Below are 15,893 nucleotides of genomic sequence, written 5' to 3'. Positions count from 1 at the left end.
CCCACTTCTGCATTGCCTTGGTGATGTTCAATCAGAGATGGGCAGAGACTGGGGGACAGGAAGAGGCATGGGCAGGCACTTCTGATTCTCAACATGGAATTGCTTTACTACAGTAATTCTGTGGGCCAGAAGGGGGTTTAAGGGAATAGTGGCACTCACCAGCCCTACAGATGGGTGGGGGATCACTCCAGTGCGAGGGGTGTCCAGGCACACATTTGATGCTGGCCTGGCCCTTCAGCACATAGCCAGGGGCACAGGAGAAGTGGATGGTGGCCCCTGCTGGGTGAAGCCGCTTCTCAGGACTCCGGGCACCGTTCTCAGGGGCTCTGAGGCCATGGCATGGCTTGAACTGTTCCACTGCAAGGTAGGCAGAGTCAGGTGAAGACGTCATGTCCCTCTCCTTCCAAAAGGCCCCGTCCTACACACTTGACACTTACGGAGACATTTGGGGGCCCTGTCACTCCACTTGGGGCTGCCAGCCTGACGATCATGGCAGGTGAGGATGGCACTCCCCGTCAGCACAAAACCCTGGTCACAGATGTACTGCACAGTTGCCCCCACAGGAAACTTGGGGCTGGATACAAGACGCCGGCTGTGTTCCACATCCCCTGGGTCGTGGCAGGATGTCACTACGGATGGAGAGGGAAGGAGGGAAGTAGGGGAGGCTCGGTGTCTGAGGGTATAGCTCAGTTGGTAAGAGTGCTTTGGAAGCATGCATGAAACCCTGGATTTAATCTAAACCCGGATTTACCTAAACCCGGCCTGGTGATGCATGCCTGTAATCCCAGCACTCCAGAAGGTGGATGAAATTCCAGTACTAAGAAAGTGGAGGTACCAGGTAGAAATTCAAAGTAGTCCTCAGTTTCATAGGAGCTTGAGGCCAGTCTGGGTTAGAGACTTATGGGAGTGGGACAAAAGGCCTGTTTGCCTGTTTTTTCTCAAGTGTCACAGGTCAGCTACTGCTAGGCTATGTGGCTCTGCTTCCATTTGAATGTCTGCATCTTCCTTTTTTGGCAATGCTAGAACCCAAGATGACATGCATGCCAGGTGGTACTCTATCACTGAGGTCCATCTCCAGCCCTTTTAGTGTGTGTGGAGTTTATGTGTGCTGCATAAATGTAGATGCCTACCAAGGCTAGAAGAAGGTATTGGATCCCTTGACACTGGCTGCAGGAGGCTGTGAGCTGCCTGATGTGAGTGTTTGGAACCAAACCTGGGTCTTCTGCAGGAGCGGTAAGTGCTCTTAGCCACTTGGCCACCCCACCCCCACCCCTGGTACCTTTGGAGGGAGATAAATGCCTCACACTATACCTCAGGCAGTCTTCAAATTCCTGATCCTCCTGCCTCAGCTTCCTGAAGGCTGAGGATCCAGGCATGTGACACACCCTGCCTGACTGTGCCTACCATTTTGCTGATATATCCTTTTTCCACTCATTAAGCTCAGCAAAGCCACACATTCCCTTCCCATGCAAGCACTGCCTGGTCATTAGCCAGGAAATGCTTGCAGTACTTATCTGGAAGCCCTGTGACAATGGATCATCTCCATTTCACAGATAAGGAAACTGAGGGGCCAAGTCAGAAGAACAAGAATGCTAGCAGAAACCAGGACCAGTTCCAGATTTTCTCTCAGAACATACGAGTCAAGTTGGAAGGACCATGGGAACAGGCACACTCACCCCTCTGGCATGAGGGCAGGTCCTCACTCCAGCTTAGGTCCCACTGGCACATGAGAATACTGGACCCCACCACCTGGTAGCCAGGGTAGCACTGGTAGGTGACCACTGTGCCATGCACCAGCTCAGGCTGTGACGGACTCTTCCAGCCATTGGGGATCTCTGGTAGCTCAGGACATGTGTCATTTCGGGGCACCTCTGGGGACACAGAAACAGGGAGATGCAGCCCCTTGGCCAGTACCAACTCTGAGGTCCCTTTGGTTCCTGCAAATCATCCTGAGCCTAGATTGACTTGGAAAGACTCAGTAACAAATTCTCCCTTCTCAAGCCCCACCCTCTTACTCATCCCCTGACATCTCTGAGTCTCTAAGATTCCAGGATTGTCGTCTTGGCTTTGTTGACTCTACTCTCAGAGGCACTTGGTTTTGCTCATCAGAATGGGCATCCAGGCTCCTTGTTGCCCTGCTCTTTGACTTGTCATGATTTGGGATCTACAATTCAAGTCAGAGACAAGCTCACCAAAGAAGTGGATGACAAATCCTTGCTGGTAGCCCAGTGCCGAGGTCCCAGGGTCTGACTGGAACTGGATGGTGACATCAGCCATGGAGGTAAAGAGCTTGAAGTGGCCACGGGGCCCTGAGTATTGGCCCAGGACCCGGGCTGTCAGGTCATCCCCATCGTAGAAGGTCAGTACATCCCCAGAGCCTATGCGCAGCCTGTAGAGGAGGAGGATCAGGGCAGGACAGGCTGGGGGAAGGGCCCAAGATGGGCTGGCCAAGAGGTGTCCCCAGTCTCAGGAGCCGGCTTGCCTGACCCGAGACACTCACACTCGGATGTCCAGCATGATGCGCTTGTCCTCCTCCACATGCACACCCCAGATGCAGTCCTGCCCTCGGCCATAAGGCTCCGGCCAGTTTGGAGAGAGCACCACACCTGCTGAGTCCGTGATCTCCCCGCTGCACACGGCTGCAAGGAAGGGGAGGCCAGGAAGGCCTGTTCTCTCCAATACGTTGTCCTGGGGCTGCCACCTGCCCACAAAAGTGCCCACCCCTCTGCCTCAAGGGGTGACATCAACTACACACAACAAAGTCTCTGGCCCCTCGCTCTGTGGCTGGCTCCTAGGTACCCACCCTGCTTGCTGCTCTGGAAGACCCACCCACTGGTGCCTGCTGACCTCGGCAGGCTGGCTCTGTCTCATTCCACTGGGGGTCGTGGAGGTCGACACACTCGATGATGATGGAGCCCTGTTCCAGGGTGTAGCCAGGGTCACAGCTGAACTCCACAATGGTACCCACAGGGTAGGAGGGTGCGCTGCTGCTGAAGTTGCCATATTTGACAAAGGGCTCATAACAGTGGCCCTGCTGAAAGGCTGTGAACCACAGGGCCCAGCCCCGCTCAGCCTCCACCGAGGCAGGCCGGAGGCCAGGTGTTCCCCCACTTCCCTCCTCAGGGCTTTTCTTCCTCAATGCCAATGTATATCCTGGCCTTGGAATGGGAGGCAGGGGAACAGGGCATCCTACCCTATTTTGGTCAGGAAGCCATCTTGAATCACCATTGTATTCTTATTGGCTAGTCGGTACTTAGTACACAGAAGGTGCTCAATACTTTTTTTGATGAGTTAATGAGCACATGCATATATGTGTGGGCCTAGAATGCCTCTTGAAGCAGTCCCCCCCCAGCCCCCCAGTGTTGAGGCCTGTTTTGCTTTTGTAAATCCTGGAGAATTCATTCTCTTGGGCTAGAAATCTGTGGTTGAGGCAAAGGGCTCTTGCAAAGATGGGATGGGAATCTTGGACTGGAGGGGAGGGGCAGGAAGCAGGTGCTAAACTTGGAAGGAGTGATAGAAGCGGTTAGAGAGGGGAAGGTATGGGGAAAGAGCCTAGCCCTCTGGTTAGCTCCAGCAGCTCACCCTCATAGCGCAGGGCCATGCCTGCAGCCGCCCCCGCTGCTATCAGTACTAAACTCCACAAAGAAGTGTCTGCCAGAGCTGAGCAGGCCCTCAATGGGCAGGTACTCCACCTCGTAGGAATCGTACACCGGTGGAGCCTCCACGTTGTTCCCATTGCGGATGATGAGCCTGAGCCAGAAGAGTGGCAGCTGTGTGGTTGGTGCCCCCCCCCCCCAACAGTATATTGTCAGGTCAGGCACTCCCATCCAGCCAGGACAGCCCTCACCTGTCGTCATCTTCTGCCAGGGAGACCTTTTCAAAGTGCAGGTGCAGTCGCTGGCTCTCAGGAGCCTCTAGCAACCAGTGGCAGGTGAGGTTGTTGCTATAGTTGCCCGGGAAGCCGGGAGACACAATGCGGCCAGTGGTGGCATTTCGAATCACTCCTCCACAAGCAGCTGTGGGTGACAATGGACTCATGCTTGGTCTCTGCCTTTGTTCTAAACAGCCTCAAAAGCCTCCCCTCCCCCCCAAGCCCTGTACCCTCAGTATGGGCACTAGGGACCTTTGCACGGACATCATGTTTGGTGTGCTGGTTCTGAAAGCCAGACTTGCAGTCCTGACTGCAGCTCCAAGCAGCCCAAACTTCAGAATCCCACCTGCTGACCACCCAGGTCTCGGAGGCTGGACTTGCGGCCTTCGTGGCAGTGAGCAGATCTATTGTTGCCTGACTGCGTGGCTGAGGGCAAGTTTCTTTGTCCTCTACTGACCTCTTCAGGAGGCTGACCCTGATTCCACCAGGCTGACTTCATTATGTTAAAGAACTCATCCAAGACTCTGACTTTCTTGCACATAGCTGATACTTTTATGCCACTCTGTCCTCTCCCCCTCCCCCTTCCTCCTTTTTTCCTGTCCTTCCCTCTCTTTTTTTTTTTTAACCTCAGGTAGCTCAGGCTGGCCTTGAACTCTGTATGAAGTGGATGATGACTCTAAATTCCTGATCCTTGTGCCTCCGTCTCTCAAGTACTAAGATTACAGGCATGTGCCATTTTTACATGGCTTATTACTTTTCTTTTTTGGACAGGGTCTCACTATGTAGTCTTGGTCTGGAACTTGCTATGTAGGCCAGGCTGGCCTCAAACTTAAAGATCCACCTGCCTCTGCCTCCTGAGTGCTGGATTTAAAAGTATGTGCCACCTGCCCCAGCCATTTGTTTTTAAAACAGGGTCTCCCAGGCTAGTTGGTGAGTGATAAGCATGCCTTGTTACTTTTGTAAAACTAATTTTTTTAACTTGCCTAGCATGTTAACAGGCCTCAGATTTGAACCCCAGCACACAAAACAAAACAGCAGCAGCAACAACAGAAAAACCAGTTATCATTTGGGTCTGTCCCTTAACTAGGACCCACTTGGTACAGGGACCGTGTCTTTTTAGGTTGGGATTGGGGTTGGATTTCCATGTTGAGTGAGTAAGATTAATGCATGAAAGTAGAAAGGAGACAGGACCAATATTCCTGGCGGATCAGTAGCCACAGCTGGCCTCAGATACCTTCTGCAGTGGCTCTCCAGACATCACAACACTGCCATGCATTGTCTGACTGCTAAGGGATTCTCAGACTGACCCCTCTGGCCTGGGACTGCCTTTTCATCCCCCAAAGACAGGCTGAGGTCCTAGTGTGGGCCCAGCAGTGACAGTTTCTGGGACATTCCAGCACAGAATTCATAGAAGGTGAGTGGGGCCAAGAAGGGGCCTGAAGCAGGAAGCTATTTCCAGACAGTTCTGGTTATTCCAAGACACACAGCTCCTGAAGGCCAGACTACCATGGCCCATATAGAGAGAACATCATTTCCTCCAAAGGCTCCGGACAACGAAGGAGTCAGATCTAGATCTTGGAGCCCAGGATGAGTCTTGTCTCTTATTCTCTACAGAGGAGCAATCTAACTTTCTGCTTGGTCTCAGGGTGGAACTGGTCTTCAAATCAAACCCCACCCCATGTGTGACTTAGAGTCACTCAGTAGTTCACCATTGCCCTTCAGATAAGGTACAAGCTCATTATGACTGCAACTTTCTTTTCCTTTTCAGTCTTCCCTTCTTGAAACCTTCAGGTATACCCTACTAGATCATTCCGTTTCTGCATGCCTTCAAACCTTCAGGTATATATTACTAGATCATGATGTTTCTATATGCCTTCACACAGGATCCACCAAACTGCCCTGAGCTAATGTTTCTGGGAGCCCTCCTGGTCTCCTTAGTTTGGAACTGATCTCTCTTGCCCACATACCTGCCACACCGAGATCACCCCATGACAGTGTTGTCCACACTAATCACTCCCCAGTCTCCCCTCTAGATGGCGCTCCTTGGAGGCAAGAGAGTATGTCTCTCAGTAACCAGCACTAGGAAGAATATAAAATGACATAAGGTTCCAAAGCCCAAGTCTCTTACCCTCAAAGAGATAAGCTCAAGTTGTCATGTGACAAACCCAACACTTCTTCCATGAGCCTTCTGGGTTTGTAGCCATCTCAGACCTTCTAGGAACCAGAAACCAGAACTGGTGTCCCTGGTTACTCAGCTCACTCTTGTCATCAGTGTCTCAGAACTTCCCTCCTCTCCACTCCCAAAGCCACTCCCCCAGTTCAAATCCTCTCTACAGGATGGCCTCCCAGCCTTCAGACAACCACTGCTGGCTCTCCGGAGCAGTTCTGACTTCTTCCCCTTCCTCCTCAAAAAAGTCAACACCTGTGCACCGGTGTCTTGGATGGCAGTCCTCCCTACTGTCCGGCATGCCGCCTGGCTGTCTTCCATGCTGTAAACACCCTCTCCTCCCTGCCCCTCTGTCATCGCTTACATTGTTCCCTGCAGAGAAATGTTGAACCATCAGTGCTACCTCCTTGAGGGAGCTTTCTCAACACCAACTGGGAACGGATGGTTGCTTTCTCCCCAGGTCAGTTCACCCTTTGACAAGGTCTGAGTAGGTAGCTCAAGCCGAACTCATGCCTCAGCCTCTTGGGGGCCAGGGTTGCAGTTGTGAATACCATGCCAGCCATTTTGTGGTGCTGCCTTGGTACCTTTTACTCCCTGCTTAGAATTAGTGGTCTATGCTTCTGATATATGAGTGTGTCTGAGTGTGAGCTTGTACACATAAATGCAGTACTTTTTTTTTTTTTTTTTTGGTTTTTCAAGACAGGGTTTCTCTGGCTTTGGAGGCTGTCCTGGAACTCACTTTGTAGACCAGGCTGGCCTCGAACTCACAGAGATCCGCCTGCCTCTGCCTCCCGAGTGCTGGGATTAAAGGCGTGCGCCACCAACGCCCGGCCCAATGCAGTACTTATAGAGGCCAGAAGGGGTTGTTGGATACCCAGACTGAAGCTCCAGGCAATTGTGAGCTGCTCGATTGTGTGTTGAGAATAGAACTCAGGTCCTCTACAAGAGTAGCATGCAGTCATAACTACTGAACCATCTTCCAGCATCTCTAGGCCCCTTCCCTGGAACTATGGGGCCCTGAGGGTAAAAGCCCTGTTTGACTCAGGCCCCTTCTTGGCCCCACTCACCTTCTATGAATTCTGTGCTGGAATGTCCCAGAAACCGTCACTGCTGGGCCCACACAAGGATCTCAACCTTTCCTTGGGGGAAGAAAAGGCAGTCCCAGGCCAGAGGGGTCAGTCTGAGAATCCCTTAGCAGTCATACAATGCATGGCAGTGTTGTAATGTCTGGAGAGCCACTGCAGAAGGTATCTGAGGCCAGCTGTGGCTACTGATCTGCCAAGGCAGGAATCATCCCTGATTGGCCCTGTCTCCTCTCTGCATCCATGCATTCATCTTGCTCACCCAACATGGAAAACCAACTCTGACCCCAACCTGTGATGCTGACATAATGGATAATAGATGAGGTTGACTCACTGCATGATGGTGGCATATACTTTAAATCCCAGCACTCGAAAGGCAGAGGCAGGCAGATCTCTGTGTTCTAGGCCAGCCTTGTCTAAAGAGGGAGTTCCAGGACAGGCTCCAAAGCTACACAGAGAAACCCTGTCTCGAAAAGTAAAAAAAAAAAAAAAAAAAAAAGTGGGTCGGTTCAATACCACTGAGATGTGCAACCATCTTCTGGCTTCCCTATTGAAAATTAGTGGGAGTGCCAGACAGCAGTGGAGATCTGAGATGACCCACTTCATTCCTCTTCTCGGCATCGAGCCTTTTCTGTGGGGGCCCACTCACCAATGCAGATGGGCTCTTGGGAGTCCCAAAAGGGCTGGGTGGCGTTGACACAGGTGAGGAGCCTGGCGCCCCTCAGCTGGTAGCCACTGGCGCAGTGGAAGCGGGCGCTGCCTCCTGGGTGGAGGCTGCTGACAGTCACATCTCCATAGGCTGGACGTCGAGGAAAGTGGCAGCTCAGCAGATAGGCTATACAGAGAGAATGGGTGACAGTGAGGAGGGGGAGAGCCTGCACAGCCTGCTTCAGGTGTCTGTGGGCTCAGAAGCAGCATCGGAAGTCCTATGAAGGTGTCCCATTTGTTTCCTCGCAGGAGTCAGTGGGGGTTGGTAAGCAGGGCTGCAGAGAACTTGGAGGCTGGGGTTCTGGCCCAAGCCCAGTTAGCAGCCGACCTAAGCTTTCTCTGTGGGGTCCTTTTCTACTCCCACCCCACCTCTAACTCTGTGCAGCCCTGGCTGTCCTAGAACTCGCTCTGTAGACCAGGCTGGCCTCAAACTTGCAGAGATCCACCTGCCTCTGCTTCCTGAGCGCTGGGATGAAAGGCGTGCGCCACCACTGCCTGACACATACATATTTTTAAGTACGACATTCTCAGTCTGTATAACATTACTTGTTGTGTATTTTCAGTGCTGACCATTTGGTATTATTGACTAACCAATTGCTGTGTTCTCTCGGCATTCCGGAGTTGCCTGTAGTGTGGTTGGGGTGGTCTTTGCCCTGTCCGTTTTGCCTTTGTTCAGCTCGTGTTTAGGCAGTCCGGTTGGTGAGACTTGATTAGTGTAGCTTCTGACATTGCTATGAGACATGACCAGTAAACGACTTTGAAAGACAGTGGGACTATGTGAGAAAGTCACACGCAATGTCTTGGAAATTGAGGTGGGAAATGTGGTTGCTTTTGGAGTTGTTATACTACATATGACCATATAGTGGCAGCAAATCCCATAAAATTGACTGGTAAACCCCAATTCTTAGGCTAAGCCCCAGAAATAGTTTATAAATGGGGAGTCTGGCTTAAGTCTAGGTATGCCTGGAACAGTAAGGGAGAGAAGTGAAGAGAAGGCTGGGCTTTGTCTGTGTGCCTTTAATTGACTAGAAAAGGGGGCTGCCTTTGGGTAGCTGGGGTTCCAAAGCTTGAGGTGACTGGGACTTGGTTTTGAGGCTTTTCACACCTACTTATTCCTAGTTACTATGTGAAAACAGAAGAGAGTTCTGAGTGTATGACTCATGAGAGGCTAGTTGTGTATTAGCAGGTGGCACAGGACAATGCCTAGGAGATGGTTCTGGGTCTAACTCAACCAGGACATGCATGCAGACTCCGCTACTTGCTGTGTCACCGTGGGCAAGTTACACCTTTGCTCCGTGCCTTGGTTCCTTTGTTTAATCAGTGACTTAGAGTACTGCAACCAATGCTGGGCAGTAAGTGACAGGCCATACGTGCAGTGCCTGGCACAAAGAGCACACCTAACACCCCAGCCGACTGCTAATGTTTGCAGTCATGAATCCTGTGTAAGCATTTGCTGTCCTTCCCAGCTCTTAAAGTGCCTTCACGCCCTTCTCACTCAGTACCTGTAATATACATGCAAGAAAGAAGGTAAGGTAGGGCTGTTAACCCATTGTAAGATAAGGAAACCTGAGGGTTAGAGAGACTAAGGTTTAGAGAGCCTGTATACCCTTGTCACACTGCAAGTGTAACGTAGGGATTTGAGTTTCTCAATGCCCCCTGCTTTCTACCTGACCCCAGTTAATATGGAATCCTGGCCTGAGGGGTCAGAGAAACCTGAGAGCAACACACAAGGCTAGCCTTGGAGGTTTTCAGCAGGTCATTTACTGCCTCTAGGCTAGGATAGGGGGGACTATATCCAGAGTAGAGGGATGAGAGGCTAACACTCTAGGAGTCGCAGGCCAGGTGTCAGATTCAGCGCCTCAACTTTCATCTTCCCTGAAAATCCTAGCACAACCAGGGAAGGGAGTGGGCTGGGATATGTGAAAGCAGAAGGCTGGTGGCATTGAGAGGCGCCCCCAGACTCCATAATGGGTAAGTGCCACTTCCCAAGATGAGCTTCCTCCTATTGCCATGACAACCAACTGTTCCCCTGGAGTCTGCACCACCACAATCTGTTGAGTTATTTTCTTGCCGGTGGCTGTTTCTGGAGCCAAGTCCAGTGCCAGAAATGCTTGGATGGAGGAGGGAGGGGCCCATCAGGCACTCTGCCTCCCCACCCAGCCTGGGACTGGGCCAGAGGAATCTATGCTGTCACAAGGCCCCTGTGGCAGCTCATAATTGTGACCTCCTTCATCAGCTTGGACAGTGCCTGCATAGGCGTGGTTCTCAGCCATCACACTCTCCTGGCACCCCTTTTCTCCAACCCATGAGAAGTGCCCATGAGCATACGCTCCTCCTGTTCCCATCTCTGGGATCAGGGCTAATTACAGCCTATAATTAGGGGAATTACACTCATTAAGGAAAGAGCTGATCATTGACAAAAACTGGGCAGAGGAGGGAGGGCTTCTGGGACAAAGAGCAGGATTGGGCCAGCTCTCCTAGTCTCTCCTAGGGATCTGTTCCCTCTTGGCTCCGCCTCCAGCCCCATTGCATCCTGCCACTTTTGTCTGGCTACACAAAGAGGGGACTGGAGTTTTGTGCAAAGGAATTTGCAGCAAGAGAAAAGGTTACTGTGGCATGAAATTATGCCTGCTGCCGAGGAGGATTGATGAGCCATTAGGGAGGCTGGAGGGGCCGCCCAGGCGGTCATCCCTGCTCTGGGCGGGGCCTTACCTCTGCTGAGTGCCTGAACAACCTCTGCCCACCATTAGGATCCCTGCTGTCACACCAGGCTGCTCCCCCAGTCTGGGTGGCAAAGCCTTGACAAGGTGAGTGGGCAGGCTCCAAGCATTGCTAGCTCCAGAGTGCTCACCCAGCCCATCCATCAGCTCTTCCCGCCCACGGGGCCGCCGAAGTGGTCCGTGCCAATGCAAGACAATGCCTTGATTGTTCCTACCAATTATTTCCCTATTAGCACTCCGGGATCTGAATTAAAGTTAACCTGTGCAAAGGATGGAACTGACTTCCAGTCCGGGAAGGAGAGGGGCAGGGAGGACCCCTATGGAGAAGCGGCAGCTTTGCCTCCCTCCCTCATCTGGCACACAGTGCAATACCAGTTTCCTTAATGGAGGACACGCTAAGCACTTTTTGTTTAATTCAAACAGCAACTTTGTGCTATAGATAGTTTAGCCTTTTTTTGCAGTAGGAAAGGGAAGGTCAGAGAGTGATGGCCTGTGAAGAGTAGAGATGGGAAAAGAATTGGGGATAGATGGGGTGGGAAAGCATTTCATATAATATTCATTTCCAGACAGCATGATAGCTCAGGCCTGTAATCCTTACACTCAGGAAGCCGAGGCAGTAGGGTTGTGGTGAGTTTGAGGTCAGCAGCCTGAGCTACAGTGCAGTTGGTGACACGGATCTTAGGTTAAAAGTGTCTACTGCCGACTAGACAACCCAGGTTCAACCCCCGGGTCTACACGGTAAAAGAAGAAAACAACTCCCTCCAGGCTGTCCTCTGACTGTGGTGTGTGTGTGTGTGCGTGCCTCTGTGTGTGTGTGTGTGTGTGTGTGTGTGTGTGTTCTGCTATGCCTTTGAGGCATGTGCTAAAGACTGCAAACAAATATGTGAAGATGCTGGCTAATTCTGATGATGTGTAGTGTGTAGACATCTTGTTTTTTGTACTTTTCTATAATTTGAAATATTTTCAAAATTAATAACAATTGTGGTTAAGGTGGGGACTTGACTAAAAATACTACAACAGGCCTGGTGGTGGTGGCACACACCCTTAATCCCAGTACTTGGGAGGCAGAGACAGACGAGTGTCTGAGCTCAAGGCTAGCCTGGTCTAGAGTAAGCTCTAGGACAGCCAGAGCTACACAGAGACTCAAAAAACAAAACAAACCAACACAAAATTATAACAGAGCAATTATCAATCAAATATTTTCAATTATTATTATTTTTGTTTGTTCCTTTGCTCCTCAGTCAGAGAGTGGCCAATTTCACCATGTGCCGCTCCGTCCCTGAGGCAATCTGAGTTGCCACAAGAGGCCTAGGCTGGATCCCAGGTGGGAGAGAGAGGAAAGCCAGTCTGGTTAGCTAAAGTCTTCCAGATGGTCATTGTCAAGTCCCTTCAGCTCCTCTGTGACCTGGACTGTAGTAACACCAAAGCCACCGGGAAGAGCAGCCGGTCTTGGCTGGCTCCTTTCTCCTGCTGCTCCTCAGGCCTTACCTTGGTAGTGGAAATGGAAAGTGCCAGGGCCAACAGGCAGTGGAAGGCTTTGGAACCTCAGGGCCGCTTGGTGGGTGGGGCTGCGGATGACCTGGCCCCGCAGCAGGAGAGACTGGTTAGCCAGGGGCAATGGGTCAGGCCCCCCCAGGCCCTCCACCGTGATGGTCTCCCCTTCCTGTAGGCTGATGTTCTCCACCTGTAGGTGGTGGGAGAGATGGGAACAGGGCCATCAGGACTTCCTGTACCTGGGCCCTGCTGGCCTGTGACTTCATCAGTGTCAGGCGTGAGCCTCTTGGACACTGGAGCCCGGAGGCCCTGAACTAGGCACTTCACACAGAAAGAGCCCACCCTGCCTCCTCACAGGTGTGCCATGGGAGCCGAAGGTCAGAGATAAACAAGTTCACACAGAGGTTGAGGGCGAAGCACCAACCTGCTTTCTACTGTTGCCTCTTCTGGGCTGTATTTTCGCATTTGTGTGTTTCATGGTCCTGGAGGGTCTGGCCAGGAGTGTCAGGCCCTAAATATCAGCTTCCCCCGGCCATTCCTGTTGTGTGCTGCACATGCTCCTCACTCCCAGCCTGCCGCGTGGTAAGCCACCTCTACCCCCAACAGCAGCTCCCCAAGCTGCTGACAATAACTTGCTCACTATCTGAGCGCCCAAAACCTTGCCTCTTCCCTCGTACCCCGCATCCAATCAGTCATTTACTCTGCCAGATGGACTGCAGATATGCAAACTTTGTCCCAACTGTCACTTCCCTAGCTCACCAATATTATTTGCTCACCTAGATCACCGAAGCAGCCTCTTTGCCAGCCTCCCTGCCTGTAGAGCTTAACTCACCCCTCTCTTCACATCAATATCTTCTGAACTGAAGCCATTAATAGTCGCAGTCCCTGCTGTTTACTACAGGGTTTTCTTGTTTAAATCACCCAGTATTTCTCCATTGAGACTATGAGCCTGTGGGATTGGTCCAGACTCTCTGGCTGGCACTATAGGGTCTGCCAAACATGGCCACTGCTGGTCCCTCAGTTTGGCGTTGTTTTGTGCCATGATACCTGCTCTGATTACTTTAGTTAGCTGGCAGAGGCCTCTTTGAACCACCCTGTTCTTCAGACTCTTAATCCCTGAGCATGCTTCTGAGTGCTATGCTTCCATTCAAGAATCAGGCGACAACAGACTCTGACCAGAAGAGAAGGATGCTGTGGGTTAGTAGAAAGAGCACTGGATTGAGAGCCTAGAAATAGAGGGACTCATCTTCACTCCATGTTCCTGGAAAGTAAATTATTTGGGCTTCATTTTATTTTTTTTATTATTTTTAGTAGAGTCTCATTATGTGGCCCAGGCTAGCCTCAAATTTATGATCCTCTGCCTCAGCCTCGTGAGTGCTGGGATTGCAAGGGTGTGCCACCATGCCTGGCAGAGCTTTGCTACTTAAAATATGGCCTCTAGATCAGCAGCATCCACATCACAAGTGAGAGTGTAGCTCAGTCGGTAGGATGCTTGCTTAGCGTACAAGCAGGGGGGTTTTAGTACTACATAAACTGTGTGGTGGTGTATGCTGGTGATCACAGCACATGGGAGGTGGATACAGGTGATTCAGAGGTTTAAGGTCACCCTTGGTTACATAGCAAGTTTAACATCAACCCCCACGGTGTGTGTATTGGGGGGAGAAATGGGGCAACCCTTAGACCTCACTTCAGATCCATGAACTCATACTCTGGGTCTGAATGAGGTGCTTGGACAATGGAAACTGATCTCTAAACTCTAAGTTCTGTAATTGCTCTGATAGAATTATTTAAGTGTTGGGCCTTCAAGAGTTAACCACCTAGCCGGGCGTTGGTGGCGCCTTTAATCCCAGCACTTGGGAGGCAGAGGCAGGTGGATCTCTGTGAGTTCGAGGCCAGCCTGGTCTACCAAGCGAGTTCCAGGACAGCCTCCAAGACAATACAGAGAAACCCTGTCTCGAAAAAACCAAAAAAAAAAAAAAAAAAAAAAAAAAAAGAGTTAACCACCTGCTCTGGTTAAGTGGCATCCAGTGAGTCACCAAACCCTTCCAAGTATGTCAGGTGGTTCCTCCTCCTCCTCCTTTTGCCCACTCTTTCTGAGAATGACCTCTGACCAAACCCTACCTTCCTAACCCCACTCATTCAGCCCCAGGTCAGACTTCTCCTCTCTCCCATTCCAATCCCATGGGTGGCTTCAGATTGCTCAGAGGACAAGGTTCAAACTCCCTGCTCACAATCAGCTCCACAGGCTTTCCCAGTTTCAGTTCTCTGTTGCACAGTCTCAAAAGTCCCCCTGGTTCCTGTCCCTCTGGATATTAGCACAGGAATTCCCCCCCATCCCCCTTTCCTACTTGAGAGGCGGGCCTTCCTGTTTTCCACACCAAAACCATCAAACCCTCTTCTCCAGGCTTTCCACCGGACCACCCTCTCCTCATCTACATATTTAAGCTGTATTTGGGATGCTCTCCTCTTAACACAGAGGGGTGGAATGAAGGTGGGGGTTGGGGTAGAGGTGGGGGTGGGGGACCTCTGAAGACCTGTTCCTCACAGGTGTGTCTCTGTGAGCTGACAAACATGACATGCTGAGCCCAGTCAGGTCCAAAGACACAGATGCTACCCCAGGCTCACAGGGACTCCACTGATTGTGGCTGAGGAGAGACATGTTCTGGGGACCACAGGGAACGGAGCGGAGCAGGGCTGGGGTGGCGGACAGCTGGGAGGTGAGGCTCCCATGCCTAGCAGGGAGGAAATATCAGGTGGGGCTGGGGGTGTTGAAGAGAAGGTTCAAGGCAGGATGCTAGGGGCAGAAAAAAAACCCCGCCTCCTCTGTACCAGGAGCTCCCCGCCCAGGCACATTTGGGTTGTGGCTGCCTGACCATCTGTTGGGGACATCCCTCAGGGAATCCCTAGCAGGCGGAGGCTGGATGAGGTCCCTTCAAACTTGGAGATTGTGTGATGCTAGAGTTGGGAAAACAAGCCTCACACACATGGAATCTGTAATTATCGAGAGATGCCAGGCAGCATACAATTCTGCCTTAAGTGGTACTGAATGCAGGCAGCAGGGATCCTCAAGGGGAGAGTGGAGGCCTTGGCAGTTCCCAGATCAGCACGGTGCAGGTGGGTCTCAGAGTGCCTCTGAGAGCAGAGAGCTGGGTGTAGGAGGAGACAGAGGTGTTGAAATCAAGGAGGCATTTTCTTCCTAGTTTCTCATAGATTAATATCTCCAACTTAACTTCGAACTTCCTGCACTTGATCTTGTTCTGGCGGTAGATGCATCAACAATGACCGTTCATAGAGTGTCTACAGTGTGTCAAGGTGGTAAAAGAGGCCCAGAGAGGCTAAGGGACGTTGCAAAGGGCACACAGCTGTTAGGAAGCAGGGTTTTGCCTTGCTGGAAGCACAAGGCAGTTTCTTTCTCCTCCCAGTCTCCTGGGAATATCACCTTCAGAAATAGACTTCTAGACATCTTTATTCCCAGGCTCCAGGGCCCTAGGTTTAGCAGGGAGGTGGATTTTGGCTTGGCCTGCCCTGGCCTTTTCAAGATGTTGGGATTTGAGTTCCCATGAGCCATCTTTTCTCTAACATTCTATATAGCTTGGGAAATTGAGAGCTGAGTTCTCTGCACCCCCCTCTTTGGGTCCAGGGGGGGGGGGGAGAGGGTGTCTGGCTCCCAGCTCAGCCTGAGGGTGAGGGCTGGGATATAGCTCCCCGAGCAGCCCAGGGCTAGCTGTGCTGTGTTGATCCTCGGGTTTGGAGGACCCACTTGCAGGCCTGCTGCAGAAACTGGAATGTAATTTGTCACTTGTTGGAGGGCCAGCCTGACAGAGGCCAGACAGGACTGGGTGTTGGACAAG

The 15,893-nt window shown here is 51.6% G+C and overlaps 1 protein-coding gene across 1 annotated transcript in view; it reads right to left on the bottom strand.

Annotated features, from left to right (window-relative positions):
* The window catches only part of Sez6 (seizure related 6 homolog), a 45,954-nt gene that overhangs the window by 1,879 nt on the left and 28,182 nt on the right, over window positions 1-15,893 (bottom strand). The window contains 11 exon segments of the mRNA XM_040749223.1: window positions 160-357; window positions 438-629; window positions 1,677-1,871; window positions 2,193-2,389; window positions 2,501-2,639; window positions 2,848-3,042; window positions 3,583-3,616; window positions 3,618-3,750; window positions 3,848-4,016; window positions 7,770-7,955; window positions 12,037-12,232. Of these exon segments, the coding sequence (XP_040605157.1) occupies window positions 160-357; window positions 438-629; window positions 1,677-1,871; window positions 2,193-2,389; window positions 2,501-2,639; window positions 2,848-3,042; window positions 3,583-3,616; window positions 3,618-3,750; window positions 3,848-4,016; window positions 7,770-7,955; window positions 12,037-12,232 (1,834 nt within the window).

The sequence above is a fragment of the Mesocricetus auratus genome, unplaced genomic scaffold (assembly GCF_017639785.1).
Source record: "Mesocricetus auratus isolate SY011 unplaced genomic scaffold, BCM_Maur_2.0 Super-Scaffold_100007, whole genome shotgun sequence".
Lineage (NCBI taxonomy): Eukaryota > Metazoa > Chordata > Mammalia > Rodentia > Cricetidae > Mesocricetus > Mesocricetus auratus.
The sequence above is the reverse complement of the archived record's forward strand: the minus strand, read 5'-3'. Positions and strand labels throughout refer to the sequence as shown.